The following is a 15,346-nucleotide window of genomic DNA, read 5'->3' on the forward strand; positions in this document are numbered from 1 at the left end:
TGGGTTTTGAATGCCTCGTTTGCTTTTAATGGCGTCGTTTCGGAGCTTATTTGGCAACCTCGTTATGAAATGCACGTAGGTGTTGGCGCTGATCGGTTGCCGTTGTTTGATTGGCTGCCCTTGCTCTCACTGAAAATGCCGCTAAGAGGATTAGGAAAGTCTCCGGTTCAACTCAGAACAGAATGAAAATGATCGCTGATTCGCTCATTTCGCTGTCAATCAAACACGGATTCAGCCTCAGACAGATCATCCAGTCATCATGCAGAAGCTGGGCGTCCGGGCCAGCCGAGGCCGGCCTACTGCCCCATAGACCCCCAGACACGCAGAGCCTCCGATGGGCGGGACAAAGCCCAGCATTTATCCAATGACTCGTCTCGTTTTGCTGCACTTGTCGCTATTGAAGTCTGTGGATGACGGTTTAAAGCACTGTGAAGCTGCGGGTTTGAGTGAGAGGAAATCCGCGTCGTTACCAGTGATAAGAAGCTGATTCTGAACAAAAGTTGAGCGCGTTGTAGCGAAAACGAGACGACAGTAATCTTCACTAACTTATTTAACAGATCACGTTTCAACATTGCTGTTGAGTGATAAATCTTGTTCCTCGCCCACCAACATGAAGTCAGCCAGAGGCTGACTGTGACATAAAGTCCAGTCACAAAATAATAATGATAATAAAAAAATAAAAGATCCGAAATAAATTTAAAAACAAATTTAAAACAAAAGAAAATGTGATACTTACAGGCTGTACTGATTTCTGGGGTTGATTTTGTCGCAAAGTCGGAACTGACCCTCTACTGAGTATTAAATGCCGACTGAAGCCAGCTCGAAATTGTGCAAGGTTTGTGAAACAGTCCTCCGTGAAATGCGCAGAGCAAAGAAATAGTCGACGGTTGTATGTCCTGGGGATGTGGTTAAAAATGAATAATAGCCGTTGATCGCGTACATTGCTTTCCGTGGGAAGAATATGTAAAGATCGTAGTCCGCTATGACAGCCTGGGAAGGCACACCTGTAGCTCGTCATTGCTCCTCTTCGAGTGTTACGAATGGGTTTGCACAACCTTATGAATAATTAATTTTGAAGGGGCGTGTGTGAAAGGAGGTGGGTGTGGGTGTGTGTGTGGGGGGGCTATTGGTGAAAAAGTGACGTAACTTTTCTCTCAAAAACAGATTGGCCTGTTTTCTGGCGGCAATTCAAAAAAGGAGAATTACTTGAAACAGAGGTTCTGAAACTTGCTGGCACTTCGTGTGTTTTCCCCACAGCGGGGAGACTGAACTAACACCAAAAACATGAAAAAGATGATTTTGATTCTCTATCCCCTTTAAATCCTACCAGTAACTGTCAACATTGCATTCAAGTATTTTGTCATAAGTTATTTTACAGATTATTAAAAATTGCAACATATCAAAGATAAACAGTGCCAAAAATACGAGACAAGGATCAGCAGCTTTACTCACGATGAAAATAATTAATTGCAACCCAATGAAATAACTAATTTTCATTTCTTTTTGTGCCTCAGGAAGAGTTAAAACTGTGTGCAAGATTTCTTTATGTATGTATGTGTGTATGTGTGTGTCTATATATCTAGCTATATATATATGATAAAAATGTAATGGCAGTTACTAAATATTCTTGTCCAGTGTCAGTTAAGAAGTGGGTGCAGTAATGAAGCTCAGCTCTTACAGGGAGGATTACTGCATAGAAGACTTTATCAGTGACTTGACAGAGGGATGGTTGCAGAAGAAAGAATATTTAAGCAGACTTTAATTTTTACTTTTCCAATAATGTTCCCTGGTCAGTTGTGGATAACGTGGTCGACGAAAGCGTACTAAGATAGGTTCAAAGTCACAGCTGCTTTCCGCGAGGGAGGTTTTCTCATTTCCTCGCTTGTACTGGGATATTTGGTCCAGTCACGCTTCACCGATTAGGTCTTTGTCCTCCTGTGGAGCAGATTGTCGTTTTTATCATCCAATTGATAGCCTTGCTTCCTGCCCTAAGCCCACCTTCCCAGGAGACCCATGTAAAGCGGATGAAAACAGGAAGACAATTCCATCCCTCAGCGCCTTCATCTCGCACACCTCCAAGCTGGTAGCATATTAGACAATTGGAAATAAGAGACCAGTGTACCATATTTCCGTACACCAAAGGCTGGCATCCGTGCAAGTGTTCATCTCAACTCTGGATTAGAATTTGCTCTCCAACCCAGTGTGACTTCTAAATGACACTAGTTTTGGAGCTAGAGTGCAAATCTTAACACACACACACACACACACACACACACACACACACACACACACACACACACACACACACACACACACACACACACACACACACACACACACACACACACACACACACACACATATATATATAAAATATGTTTGTGTATCCAGGTCCATGCCAAGAGTACACAGACAAAATATCGTGTATATGGAAATTATTCACAGCACTTCACTTTTCCACATTTTGTTGTTACAGCCTTAATCCAAAATTTCAAACTTCTCCACATAATACCCCATAATGGCAATGTCAAAAGCTTATTTTTGAGATTTTTTTTTTTGCAAATTTATTAAAAACAAAAAACTAAAAAAATCGCCTGTACATAAGTATTCACAGCCTTTGCCGTGAAGCTTAAAGGTGAGCTCAGGTGCATCCTGTTTACACTGATTATCCTTGAGATGTTTCTGTAGCTTAATTGGAGTCCACCTGGGGTAAACTCAATTTATTGGACATGATTTGGAAAGGCACACACCTGTCTACATATAAGATCCAATAGTTGACAGTTTATGTCAGACTACAAACCAAGCATGAAGTCAAAGGAATTGTCTGTAGACCTCCAAGACAGGATTGTCTCGATGCACAAATCTGGGGAAGGGTACAGAAACATTTCTGCTGCTTTGAACGTCCAAATGAGCACAGTGATCTCCATCATCCGTAAATGGAAGAAGTGCAGACCCACTAGTTTTATCACATAGCACAATGCCACAGATGTCGCAAGATTTGAGGGAGCGTGCAATTGGCATGCTGACAGCAGGAATGTCAACCAGAGCTGTTGCTTGTGTATTGAATGTTCATTCCTCTACCATAAGCCGTCTCCAAAGGCGTTTCAGAGAATTTGGCAGTACATCCAACCAGCCTCACAACTGCAGACCACGTGTAACCACACCAGCCCAGGACCTCCACATCCAGCATGTTCACCTCCAAGATCGTCTGAGACCAGCCACTCGGACAGCTGCTGAAACAATTGGTTTGCATAACCAAAGAATTTCTGCACAAACTGTCAGAAACCGTCTCAGGGAAGCTCATCTGCATGCTCGTCGTCCTCATCGGGGTCTTGACCTGACTCCAGTTCGTCGTCGTAACCGACTAGAGTGGGCAAATGCTCACATTCGCTGGCGTTTGGCACGTTGGAGAGGTGTTCTCTTCACGGATGAATCCCGGTTCACACTGTTCAGGGCAGATGGCAGACAGCGTGTGTGGCGTCGTGTGGATGAGCGGTTTTCTGATGTCAATGTTGTGGATTGAGTGGAGCATGGTGGCGGTGGGGTTATGGTATGGGCAGGCGTCTGTTATGGACGAAGAACACAGGTGCATTTTATTGATGGCATTTTGAATGCACAGAGATACCGTGACGAGATCCTGAGGCCCATTGTTGTGCCATACATCCAAGAACATCACCTCATGTTGCAGCAGGATAATGCACGGCCCCATGTTGCAAGGATCTGTACACAATTCTTCTGATCAACTCTATGCGAAGGAGATGTGTTGCACTGCATGAGGCAAATGGTGGTCACACCAGATACTGACTGGTATCCCCCCCCCCAATAAAACAAAACTGCACCTTTCAGAGTGGCCTTTTATTGTGGACAGTCTAAGGCACACCTGTGCACTAATCATGGTGTCTAATCAGCATCTTGATATGGCACACCTGTGAGGTGGGATGGATTATCTCAGCAAAGGAGAAGTGCTCACTATCACAGATTTAGACTGGTTTGTGAACAATATTTGAGGGAAATGGTGATATTGTGTATGTGTAAAAAGTTTTAGATCTTTGAGTTCAATACATACAAAATGGGATCAAAACCAAAAGTGTTGCGTTTATATTTTTGTTGAGTGTATATAAATGGCTTTTTCCCCCAATGAATTTGGGGTTTCAAGTAGGAAATGTACCACAAGCCCTAAAGTGCTCATATCGCCCACTAGATGGTGACAAAAGCTGATCAAATGTGCATTATTCATTTCAGAAGTTAATTTTTGGTGAAATTTTGATGGGCTGACAGCCAACAATGAACTTACAGTTGTGTAAGATGAGGATTTGCTCCTTTTTTGTTTTGCATAACTGTAAATTGAACACAAAACAAGACGAATATGTGCTGGACTCTGAGAAATGAATTGAAACAGTCTTTTCAATCATTTTCTTGTGTGGAACTCAGGTATTTGTGCTCAGACCTACAACCCCAATTCCAATGAAGTTGGGACATTGTGTAAAATGTAAATAAAACAGAATACAATGATTTACAAATCCTCTTCAACTTGTATTCAAATTAATACACCACAAATTCAAGATATTTAATGTTCAAACTGATCAACTTTGTTTTTGTGCAAATATGTGCTCATTTTGAAATGCATGCCTGCAACATATTTCAAAAAAGCTGTGACAGTGGTATATTTAATAAATAATAACAATAATAACTATAATAATGTTTAATAAACAATAAATCTCATCCATCCATCCATGTTTACCACTGTGTTACATCACCTTTCCTTCTAACAACACTCAATAGCTGGTAACACACAATCTTGATGGTCTTTTTCCTCTTTTGTCCAGAGGACACAACGTACATGATTTCCAAAGACAATTTTAAATGTGGACTTTTCAGACCACAGCACACTTTTCTACTTTGCGTCTGTCCATTTCAAATGAGCTCGGGCCCAGAGAAGGCGGCGGCATTTCGGGATATTGTTGATGTATGGCTTTGACTTTGCATAGTAGAGTTTTAACTTTCACTTGTAGATGTAGCGATGAACTGTGTTAACTGACAATGGTTTTCTGAAGTGTTCCTCAGCCCACGCCGTAAGATCGTTAATGATGTTGGTTTTTAATGCAGATCACAGCCATGACACAAAACTAAAGTCATTTCAAATGGCAACTTTCTGGCTTTAAGAAACACTATAAGAAATCAGGAAAAAAAATTGTGGCAGTCAGTAATGGTTACTTTTTTAGACCAAGCAGAAGGAAAAAAATATGGAATCACTCAATTCTGAGGAAAAAATTATGGAATCATGAAAAACAAAAGAACGCTCCAACACATCACTAGTATTTTATTGCACCACCTGTGGCTTTTATAACAGCTTGCAGTCTCTGAGGCATGGACTTAACAGTACTCTTCATCAATCTGGCTCCAATTTTCTCTCATTGCTGTTGCCAGATCAGCTTTGCAGGTTGGAGCCTTGTCATGGACCATTTTCTTCAACTTCCACCAAAGATTTTCAATTGGATTAAGAGCCAGACTATTTGCAGGCCATGACATTGATCCTATGTGTCTTTTTGCAAGGAATGTTTTCACAGTTTTCGCTCTATGGCAAGATGCATTATCATCTTGAAAAATGATTTCATCATCCCCAAACATCCTTTCAATTGATTGGATAAGTAAAGTGTCCAAAATATCAATGTAAACTTGTGCATTTATTGATGATGTAATGACAGCCATCTCCCCAGTGCCTTTACCTGACATGCAGCCCCATATCATCAATGTCTGTGGAAATTTACATGTTCTCTTTAGGCAGCTCTTCAGGTTCTCATTGGAACGGCACCAAACAAAAGTTCCAGCATCATCACATTGCCCAATGCAGATTCGAGATTCATTACTGAATATGACTTTCATCCAGTCATCCACAGTCCACGATTGCTTTTCCTTAGCCCATTGTAACCTTGTTTTTTTCTGTTTAGGTGTTAATGATGGCTTTCTTTTAGCTTTTCTTTATGTAAATCCCATTTCCTTTAGGAAAAGAAAAAAAGCCCCAAGGCGCTTTATATTGTAAGGCAAGGCCATACAATAATTACGTAAAAACCCCAACGGTCAAAACGACCCCCTGTGAGCAAGCACTTGGCGACAGTGGGAAGGAAAAACTCCCTTTTAACAGGAAGAAACCTCCAGCAGAACCAGGCTCAGGGAGGGGCAGTCTTCTGCTGGGACTGGTTGGGGCTGAGGGAGAGAACCAGGAAAAAGACATGCTGTGGAGGGGAGCAGAGATCAATCACTAATGATTAAATGCAGAGTGGTGCATACAGAGCAAAAAGAGAAAGAAACACTCAGTGCATCATGGGAACCCCCCAGCAGTCTAAGTCTATAGCAGCATAACTAAGGGATGGTTCAGGGTCACCTGATCCAGCCCTAACTATAAGCTTTAGCAAAAAGGAAAGTTTTAAGCCTAATCTTAAAAGTAGAGAGGGTGTCTGTCTCCCTGATCTGAATTGGGAGCTGGTTCCACAGGAGAGGAGCCTGAAAGCTGAAGGCTCTGCCTCCCATTCTACTCTTACAAACCCTAGGAACTACAAGTAAGCCTGCAGTCTGAGAGCGAAGCGCTCTATTGGGGTGATATGGTACTATGAGGTCCCTAAGATAAGATGGGACCTGATTAAAGGTCCCATCTTCAAGCTTGGCTGACGCAATCACACGTGATTCAAATCCATATGGTTTTTGAAAAAATAATAAGGTCGGATACTTTTCTAATAGACCTCGTATATCTCTGTGTTTGGGCCATACAGTGAAAACAAACAACCTTTTTGTTTACAGCTTAAAGCATTTTTTTTTTGTTGTTGTCTTTATTTTTAGGTCACTCAGTTCGCCTTTTGGGTCAGAAGAAAGACGGAGGTCGACGACTTGGAGGGGCAAGACTGGACCTGCCCAAGATCAGGAAGAACCCTCTCATTGAAATCCTCTCCATTAACACGGGGTAAGGGAGGCACGCATGCACACACACACACACACACACACACACACACACACACACACACACACACACACACACACACACACACACACACACACACACACACACACACACACATTATGACATAAAAAGTTCGACTTTAACTGTGAGTCTTTCATTGGATTCAGGTGTGTTGGAGCAGGGAGACAACTAAGAGTATCAGGAAGGTAGCTCTCGAGGACCCAACTTGAGCACCCCTGGTTTAGAGAGAAATGAATACATGTTGACCACATTAGTCTGTCATATTTTTCCATCATACCTTCAAAAAAATCAGACTGTTGTACGCATTATTTTGCCTATTGTACTGCATGCTTTTTAAAGTCATGTTGATATGCTGTATTATTATTTAAATAAATGTTTTTATTAATTTACCTTATGTACTCATGCCAGTGATGTTATTTTGGCATGATCATCAGTTAGCTTGCAGGAAGCTGCAAACTTAATTATCTGGGGCTCAGATGTCTTGAGGACATTTCCTTCTTAAATGTCACCCAGGATATGAAAGCCCAGATTCCCCCACTCCTTCCATATAACAGAGCACTTGTCAGTAAGGACAATAACAAATTTGGGATTGGGCCAAACTACTGAATTTGCTATATTTTATGCAAATAAGACATAATAAGATTGGTATGAGCAGATGAATAGAACCTGAGGAGAATAATAACAGAGGAGGAAGGTGCAGAGGGATTGCTGTATTCAAGAGCACTGGGAGACTGTGTCAGAATAACATATTGGTCCATGAATTGTTGGACTCCAAAGGCATAATAAATAATCATTTGTGGAACCCTGCTCCTCATTAGAGCATTGTTGTAATTTTTGTGCTGGTTGGTGAGCGTTTTGCCATCGAGCTTCAGTTCTGTGGAACAGTTTTCCGGCCAGCATTAGTCAAACCAACTCTATTGAAGTTTTTAAATCAAGGCTTAAGACATGTGGCTTTTTTTCTCCAAGTACTTAGAAGTAATACATTTGTTTTTATTAAATTTTTATTTCATGATTGTTCTTTGATTTGGAGTGTTTTTATATGACAGTTGTTTTTTTATTTTATTCATTTAGATTAATTGATTACAGCATCTATAATTCATACATTTTTTAAAATCTAACTTATTTGCACTTTGGTCTCTATTGTTAGTTGGTAAATAAAGGGTGTTACTGGTTTGCTGACATTTTCTGCTTTGGATCATTTTGTCAGTGCTGCTGCTCAGCACCCAGTGCATAATTGGTTTGAATGTGCATGGATTTGAAAACTTTTGCACTGTTTTGCACATCCACAGTGCACAGCTTAACCTCATGTTGTTCTCTGATGTGAGGAATAAAAACAGCTCTGGTAATTTTTCCTTTTGCTCCGCATGTAAGTGAAACACCTCTTGCTTTTCTTACAAAAGTAAGAAGCTTTAATAAATACCATATATTTTATATGTGTGCAGGGATTGTGTGTCAACTAAAGTGGAGGTTTTGTGCTGCAACATAGTCTTACAGGTTTAAAACAGTGTAGAAATGCTTCATTCATGCTGTTTTTCGTCCAGGTTTAAATGTTCATTGAGCACATTTGAAAATGAAAAGGTCTTTGATCCATTAAGATAATTATTCAAGGGGCCATATTGTGCCAAATCCCTTTATTTTCCTTTTACATTTTCATGTTTGATAATTAATGTTCAGCCTCTCCAAAGTCCTGCAGTGCTCATTGTTTTTATAGATATTCCCCTAATTTAAGCAAAATTTATGAATGACACAGCTTGTTTCAGACATCTATGAAATATGTAACAGAAATAACCTCCCCCTCCCCCCAGATGACATGTGATTATTAAAAGCTCCCCCCAACCCAAACACACTCTGTCTTAGTAGCCCAGGGATTACAGCCAAAAATCTGAAAAAGTGTTATGCAAAGCGAAAATTGCCACACACACACACACACACACACACACACACACACACACACACACACACACACACACACACACACACACACACACACACACACACACAACTTAATTGAATTCATTTCGATTCATTTCATTTATACACCACCAGATCACAATAAAGCTGCCTCAATGTGCTTCACACAAGTAAGGTTTAACCTAAGCAATTGGTAGAGCAAGCACACAGGCAACAGTGGTAAAGAAAAACTCCCTCTGATGATACTGAGGAAGAAACCTCAAGCAGACGAGACTTAAGAGGTGACCCACCACTTTGGCCATTCTGACAGTTACAAGGTTTTGCAAAACCACAATGTTAATTAAGGGAATAAAACATTTTGACAATGTGCTTTAGTTGTATAGCAGTGAAGCATTTTCAGTATGTTCATGATGCACCTTTTTTGCCATAGGTTGCACCCTTGTTTGTACCTTAAAATATTCCTGTAATTGTTTTTAGTAAGAGTGAAATCTCTTTAATTTTTTTTTAAATTTCTAACAACCTTTTTTGCTAAAAAAAAAAAAAAAAAAAATCGTTCATGTGATTAATTTAGGTTACCATATTTTCCTTTGTATAACCCACACCAGAGTATAAGTCACACTGGTGTAGAAGTCGTATTTACAATTTCATGCAACAAGAAGCAAAATTAATATAATCACAACATTACTTGTTGAAAAGACAAACACAGTGTTAAAGCACACAGCTAATGAGCTAATTAATGTTAATATACTAGGCACAAAACATGAGTAAACTGCTTCTTTAAGCCACTGAACAGACTATCATATATGCGATGAACGTGCAATGCAATTTAATGTTTGGAATCTCAGTGCATTATTTACTTATTTATAACAGAAACACTGTTTTAATGATCAGAAGCTACCATCTAATTAATGTTATTGTAAAAAGTGCAAAGCACGGCTAAACTGTTTATTTCAGTGAACAATCATATGTAAGGTAAACAGTCAATGTCCTTAAATGTTTGAAAACTTTTGTAGTACATTTGTAAAAGACAAACTCACTGTTAATTTTCTTCTTGTTCAGTTTTTGCACATAACTCTTAAAAGAGCTGGCATTGTTATATCCTTCCGTTAAATGTTTTTCAATGGAAATTGCAATCGCAAGGAGCTTTGTGATGTTAACCTTTTCCTGTAATGGTAAAAAAAACAGAATGGATCTTCATCTACTTGTTGGTGTGTTGGGGGCATAACAGCCCTGCTCACCCCATTGTCTTCTCAATAGAGTTAGAATTGGAATTTAACTATAATTCTCAGGTTCCCGACTTTTCAGCTGCAGTGTTTTGTCAATTGCTTTTTTTTTTTTTTTTTTTTGCTTATGTATTTTTTTAAATGATGAAAGTAAAAATAAATAAATAAATGTCATGAGTACATAGCAAGATCTTCATATTCACATTTAATTTAAACGTAGGTGACTTTACCAAGAAACTGTAAATGTTGACACATTGGCGTCACTTAACGTTACCAGCTCTTAACTACAGTATTTTTCCTTAAAGTTATTCATATGTGAATATTGCCAACACTTTTTGATCCTGAAGTTGTGAAATACTGTACATCCTATTTAAATTTTATTACATTTCTGGGAAAACGTGTTAAACCTACATATTGAGTAATCCTGCTAACCAACAGGTGGAAATGTTACAGCAAAACTCCCCAAAGGATGTAGATTTACACTTTTCCTGCCTTCATATCTTGTATGGTTGTCAATGGACACAAGCACAAAGATAAAAATCACACAATAACCATATTTGTATGGGCTAATTTCAAGTCATTTACATATTTATGGCACTCTACGGGGCCTTTGTGCTGCATTCTCTCTGGGCTTGATAAACAGTATTATGATGGTCTAATTTCTCTGCAGTGGGGATCCAGTGATGTTAATCCATCAGACATTGTGTTGTATATCTTGAAGAAATATACATTAATGGCTTGTCACACAAGCAAAGCAAACAATTTGTAGGCACAGCACTGTTATCCTCCAAGTTGAGTATTTAAATAATCATTTTGACTCTCAGCGCTGATCTCTCATCAATTATAATTGAATGGAATTATGATGTAGTTAAGCTTATTTTGTTTATAATCATCATCTAAAATCTAGCGATGTTGCACTGCCTTTGTCTGGCACAATATGATTGTATTGTAAATACGAGGGCTGTCCGTAAAGTATAGGTCCTTTTTATTTTTTTCTAAAACTATATGGATTTCATTCATATGTTTTTACGTCAGACATGCTTGAACCCTCGTGCGCATGCGTGAGTTTTTCCACGCCTGTCGGTGACGTCATTCGCCTGTGAGCACTCCTTGTGGGAGGAGTCATCCAGCCCCTCGTCGGAATTCCTTTGTCTGAGAAGTTGCTGAGAGACTGGCGCTTTGTTTGATCAAAATTTTTTCTAAACCTGTGAGACACATCGAAGTGGACATGGTTCGAAAAATTAAGCTGGTCTTCAGTGAAAATTTTAACAGCTGATGAGAGATTTTGAGGTGATTCTGTCGCTTTAAGGACTTTTCACGGTGCGAGACGTCGCGCAGCGCTCTCAGGCGGCGTCATCAGCCTGTTTCAAGCTTAAAACCTCCACATTTCAGGCTTTATTGATCCAGGACGTCGTGAGAGAACAGAGAAGTTTCAGAAGAAGTCGGTTTCAGCATTTTATCCGGATATTCCACTGTTAAAGGAGATTTTTTTTTAATGAAAGACGTGCAGGCGGATTGCAGCGTCGGCTCGCAGCCGCCGCGACGCTCCGCCACAGGAAAAACACCTCTGTTAGACCATTAGCCTACTACTCCTACAGTGACATCTACAGGAGAGGAGGTCATAGTGATCACAGGGATTTAAGGAAAATTCAAGAACATTTTATATCTGTTTAATGTATCGATATAAGGGAGTGTGAAAATTAATACATCACCGTGGGGCAGATTGCGATGCTCACCTGAATTGATAGATTTATTTTAAACAGTAGAATGTCAAAGTAAGACCAGAATTAAAGAATGGATAGAACATGAAGCAGTAGATAACAAAATGTGATTGTGATGGCTAACTTCAAACTGTGCTTCAGAACATTTGAACATCGCAACATTGAAAACCTTTGCCACACGCATGTTTTGAAACATTCTTCTGGAGTCTGTATCAAAAAGAAGACATCGCGTGCTGTGCTAAATGGGGTCTTGATGCATAAATCACCAAGTTTTTATTGTTTTGAAACATTCCTGTTGCTTTACCCCTCTGGTGTTGAAACCGAATTAAGTGCAAGTGACTATCCGAGAGTACCACTGCCTTTTTAATTTTTTAAATTTTATATTTTAAGACTAGTTAGCACAAAGTTTATACATACACTAGCACATGTGCTGCTTGTTTTTATTTTTACTACTACAGTGTCACAAAATATTTTTTGTCAGCTGCTTAAATTTATATGACAAAAACAACTTGAGTAAACAGGTTTTACAGGTTTTACAAGGTTTATAGTTGTCATTTATTATTAAAGCTATCCATCACCTATGTTCACCCATGTGGAAAAAGTAATTTTTCCTGTAAATCTAATAGCTGGCAGCAGCAACAGTTGTGACTAACTACACTTCACTGTGGAGAAATTTTGGTCCAACCTTCCAGTGGAGAATTGTTTTTAATTTAGCCATCTTGAGGAGCTTTCAAGCATGGCCTTCCCATATAAGGTTTTGCCACAGCATCTAAAAGCATTCGCGTTAAGATTTTCAACAGTTCCCTCCAGCATATAATTTAGTTTCTTTCGAGGCATTGAGAGGTAGACTTGTTATTGTGCTTGTGTTTGAATTGTCTTCCTGGGTAACTATTCTGAGTTTGATCTTCAGATTGCTGACTGATGTGTGGGCATTACTTTTTATAATTAATTACATGTAAGAGAATAGAGTTCATAGTTCATGGGCTGCAGAAGTAGACACTACTCCCATCTCTGGATGGAGCCGTACCTCAAATAGAGAGAAGAAACAGAATCAGGCATTGGAAAGACATCAAATACAGTGTAATTTATCAGCATTAAGCAACAAGAAAAACAGAAGAAATGCGAAGGTGATTGCTGGCCACTAGCCCTAAGCTTTACTAAAAGACCCAGACTTTAGATAAAGTTGAGGCCGTGGCCCGCTCCGTTTCCTAATGAAATGAATTTAAAAGAATAAAAAGCATAGTAACGTACTATGCCAGCATGCTAGCCATACAAAAGGGGAAAAAAGTGCATCTGGACTTGAAGGTTTCTACAGAATCTGACTGTTTTATTAATGTAGGGAGAGCATTCCACAGAACAGGGTCATGATAAGAGAATGCTTTGTGACCCGCAGACTTTTTCATTACCCTAGGGACACAAAGTAGTCCTGCACCCTGAGAACGCAAAGCCCAGGCCGATACGTAGGGTTTAATTAGGTCAGCTAGGTAGGGAGGTGCCAGGTGTTAACAATTTTATAGGTTGGTAGTAGACCCTTAAAATCTGATCTCACAGGGACTGGAAGCCAGGGAAGAAATGCCAAAATGGGTGTAATGTGGTGAAACTTTCTGCTTCCTGTCAAAAGTCTGGCAGCAGCATTTTGAACCAACTGGAAATCCCTAATGCTGAACTGCGGTAAGCCAGAGAATAGAGCACTGCAGTAGTCCGATCTAGAAGAGACAAACGCATGAATCAGGCTCTCAGCATCAGCCATAGACAGGATAGGATGAATCTTCACTATATTTTGCAAGTGGAAGAAAACAGTCCTCATAATATCTCTAATGTGGAGGTCAAAGGACAGCGTAGGATCAAAAATTACCACAAGGTTCCTGACTTTGTCAGTGTGATGTATGACGCATGAGCCTGGGCTAAGCCTTGGCTGGTCAAATTGATGCCGATGTGTCACTGGACCAAAAACCATTATTTCAGTCTTGTAAGGCAATCTTCTAAGGATTTTATGTGGATGAGATTACCAGCAGTTATCGCAATGTATAACTGAGTATCATCAGCATAGCAGTGAAAGGTAATCCCAAAGAGCTACAATATGTGCCCAAGGGGTGCTATATAAAGGGAGAAAAGCAGGGGGCTTAAGACGGATCCCTGTGGAACCCCAAATTTCATGTCACTACGGTTAGAGTTAGTGGTGAGAACGACTGGTCAGGTATGATGTGCATTCCCAGTAATCCCAAAATGATTCTCCAGCCTATTGAGTAGAATATGATGATCCACGATATCAAATGCAGCACTGAGATCTAACAGCACCAGAACCGTAGTGGTGTCTGAATCCATTGCAAGCAGAAGATCATTCACCACTTTAGTGAGAGCCGTCTCTGTGGAATGATATTTTCTAAAAGCAGACTGCAGTGGCTCAAAAAGATTATTCTCAGTAAGGTGGTCCATGAGCTGCTGTGAAACCACCCTTTCCGGAATTTTAGAGCAAAATGATAGATTGTTATCGGCTGATAGTTTTTCAATACGCTAGGGTCAAGAATAGAATTCTTAAGTAATGGTTTAATCAGATTCGAAACATTTAGGAACAGTTCCAGAGGTTAATGAGAGATGCATGCCACACTGACTTCCTGTCAGAGCACCTTCAGTCGTAGACTTAGACCACCGAGGTGCACCACAGAATGCCACAGGAGGTCTTTCCTACCTGTGGCAACCAGACTGTATAATTCCTGCCCCTTCTGCAGGATGAACACATAACAAATAACGAGTTATTCAGAGTAAATTTGTTGTACTTATTAAAAAAAAAGAAACACGTTTACTGTTTCTGTACTCTGACTGAATAATTTCCTTTGGCATAAATGAAGTTGATCTTATCTTATTTTTATAATTATTGTTAGTACTTTCAGTCGCTTTGCAAGGATCTACACAAAAGCTGTGGAAGCACCTCTCCCTGCACGGCTGTGTCAGTTTGACATTTGGCTAGAAACCGCAGGGAGTGAAGATCGCTCACGTGTTCATACACAAACAGAGCACGATAGAAAAAAACCACCAATACACACACACACAGATTAATAATTTAATAACTCTTTTGACACAACAGTAATTTTAGGAACAACTGCAACTGATGTTTTGTGCGCATGTGTGCGTGTAAAACAAAGATCTCTTTCTTTCATCATCTGACAAATGTCAGCAATGATGTCACTGCTGTCTTCAAGTTTAATGCTGATCTGCTAAAAACAGCACACAAGGGACACACACTGTCTCACTGTTTGACAGTCAGAAAACATCTAAGTGTCTAACATTTGTTATTAATTAAGTTTTATTTGTTATTATCTATCGTCCACCTGGTCGTTACTGTGAGTTTCTCTGTGAATTTTCAGACCTTTTGTCTGACTTAGTGCTTAGCTCAGATAAGATAATTATAGTGGGCGATTTTAACATCCACACAGATGCTGAGAATGACAGCCTCAACACTGCATTTAATCTATTATTAGACTCTATTGGCTTTGCTCAAAAAGTAAATGAGTCCACCC

The 15,346-nt window shown here is 39.7% G+C and overlaps 1 protein-coding gene across 1 annotated transcript in view; it reads left to right on the forward strand.

Moving 5' to 3' along the window:
* Positions 1 to 15,346, forward strand: part of cdkal1 (CDK5 regulatory subunit associated protein 1-like 1) — a 564,681-nt gene that overhangs the window by 210,125 nt on the left and 339,210 nt on the right. The window contains exon 7 of the mRNA XM_034175248.1: positions 6,835 to 6,955. Within this exon, the coding sequence (XP_034031139.1) occupies positions 6,835 to 6,955 (121 nt within the window). The remainder of the gene's footprint in view (positions 1 to 6,834; positions 6,956 to 15,346) is intronic.

Source organism: Thalassophryne amazonica, chromosome 7 (assembly GCF_902500255.1).
Source record: "Thalassophryne amazonica chromosome 7, fThaAma1.1, whole genome shotgun sequence".
Lineage (NCBI taxonomy): Eukaryota > Metazoa > Chordata > Actinopteri > Batrachoidiformes > Batrachoididae > Thalassophryne > Thalassophryne amazonica.